The sequence below is a fragment of the Vidua macroura genome, chromosome 4, assembly GCF_024509145.1.
Source record: "Vidua macroura isolate BioBank_ID:100142 chromosome 4, ASM2450914v1, whole genome shotgun sequence".
In the NCBI taxonomy this organism is placed as follows: domain Eukaryota; kingdom Metazoa; phylum Chordata; class Aves; order Passeriformes; family Viduidae; genus Vidua; species Vidua macroura.
The window spans coordinates 72,306,238-72,307,684 of NC_071574.1; the positions used below are offsets into that span (position 1 = coordinate 72,306,238).

The 1,447-nt window shown below is 65.3% G+C and overlaps 1 protein-coding gene across 1 annotated transcript in view; it reads right to left on the reverse strand.

Annotated features, from left to right (window-relative positions):
• The window catches only part of SPEF1 (sperm flagellar 1), a 10,818-nt gene extending 9,420 nt beyond the window's left edge, over nt 1–1,398 (reverse strand). Inside the window, exons 1-3 of the mRNA XM_053976694.1 lie at nt 977–1,398; nt 779–890; nt 145–294 (exon numbers count right to left, since the gene is read on the reverse strand). Coding sequence (XP_053832669.1) covers nt 145–294; nt 779–890; nt 977–1,097 — 383 coding nt within the window. The 5' untranslated portion in view covers nt 1,098–1,398. The remainder of the gene's footprint in view (nt 1–144; nt 295–778; nt 891–976) is intronic.
• Nucleotides 1,399–1,447: the final 49 nt, after the last annotated feature.

The following is a 1,447-nucleotide window of genomic DNA, read 5'->3' on the forward strand; positions in this document are numbered from 1 at the left end:
GTGGAACGATCTAAATCCCACCCAGGGATCATTCCCCTATCCCAGCTTTCCCCAAACCCCAATGTCCAACCTTTCCCGAGATTCCCATTCCCGGGAATTCCTCATTTTTTTGGAATTTCCTCACCATTTTTGGGATTTCCTCACCTTCCGACTCCTCCCTTGCCGTTCCTCTGCCTCTGGAGGATTTTGGCCCTCAGGAGCTGCAGGAGCTGCTCGGCCGTTCCCGGCCGGCTCCGCACCAGCGCCTGGATCATCTCATCCGGGAGCCACAGGTTGAGCTTGCTCAGCACTTTCCTGAAATTTGGGATCGAGGGAACACCCGGGGGAGGTGGCAGAGGGACACAGAGGGACACGGGGGGACACAGAGGGGGACATGGGGCGGCACAGGGAGATCCAGCGCCTGGATCATCTCCTCCAGGAGCCGCAGGTTGAGCTTGGTCAGCAATTTCCTGAAATTTGGGATCGAGGGAACACCCGGGGAAGGTGACAGAGGGACACAGGGGGACACAGGGGACACTGTGGGCGCAGGGGACAGAGAGGGACAGAGAGGGACACAGGGTGACACAGGAGATATAGAGGGACACGGGGACACAGGGGGACACAGGGAGACACCAATCCCCCACCCGCAGCCCGCCGCGGTGGCTCTGTGGCCACACGGGGCTCTCGGATGTGACAAAACAGGGCGACACCGCCCGCAGGACAGGTGGGGACAATCTGGGCACACCCCGGACGGGGGGTGGGGGGGGGGTCACACGGAGCTGGTGGCACCTGTCCCTACCTGTTGAGGTGGCCCCAGTTGGCGACTTTCTGCGCCGTGGAGCTGGTGGGGACAAAGCTGTGCAGCTCCACCAGCGAGGGGAAGAAGAACTTCACCACCTCGGCCGCCAGCACTGCGGGGGACAGCGGGGACACGCTGCGGGTGGCACCACCGCCACAGCCCGCCCCGGCCACCCCGCCGTGTCCCCGCAAGGCCAACCCCCGTCGCTGAAGTCGCGGGCGATGTTCTTGCGCGGCCGCGACAGTGGCACCGTGTCCAGCCAGCGGTACAGCGACACCAGCGACGCGTCCGGACCCGGCTCCGGCCGCTCGGCCGCCATCAGGGCCCGGCCTCAGCGTCCTCGCTGCCATGGCAACGGGGGAGGGGCCTGCGTGGAGCGTCCCTCGCTGCCATGGCAACAGGGGCGGGGTTTAACGGGAGCGGCTCTGCTGCCATGGCAACAGGGGCGGGGTTTAACGGGAGCGTCTCTGCTGCTATGGCGACGGGGGCGGAGCTTGAAGGGAGCGTGGTGGTGCCATGGTAACGGGGGCGGGGCTTAATGGGAGCATCCCGTTGCCATGGAAATTGGGCGGGGCTTATTGGCAGCGTCGCCGCTGCCATGCCAGCGGGGGCGGGGCTTCATGGGAGAGTCCTGTTGCCATGGTAACAGAAGTGGGGCCTGCAGGGGGC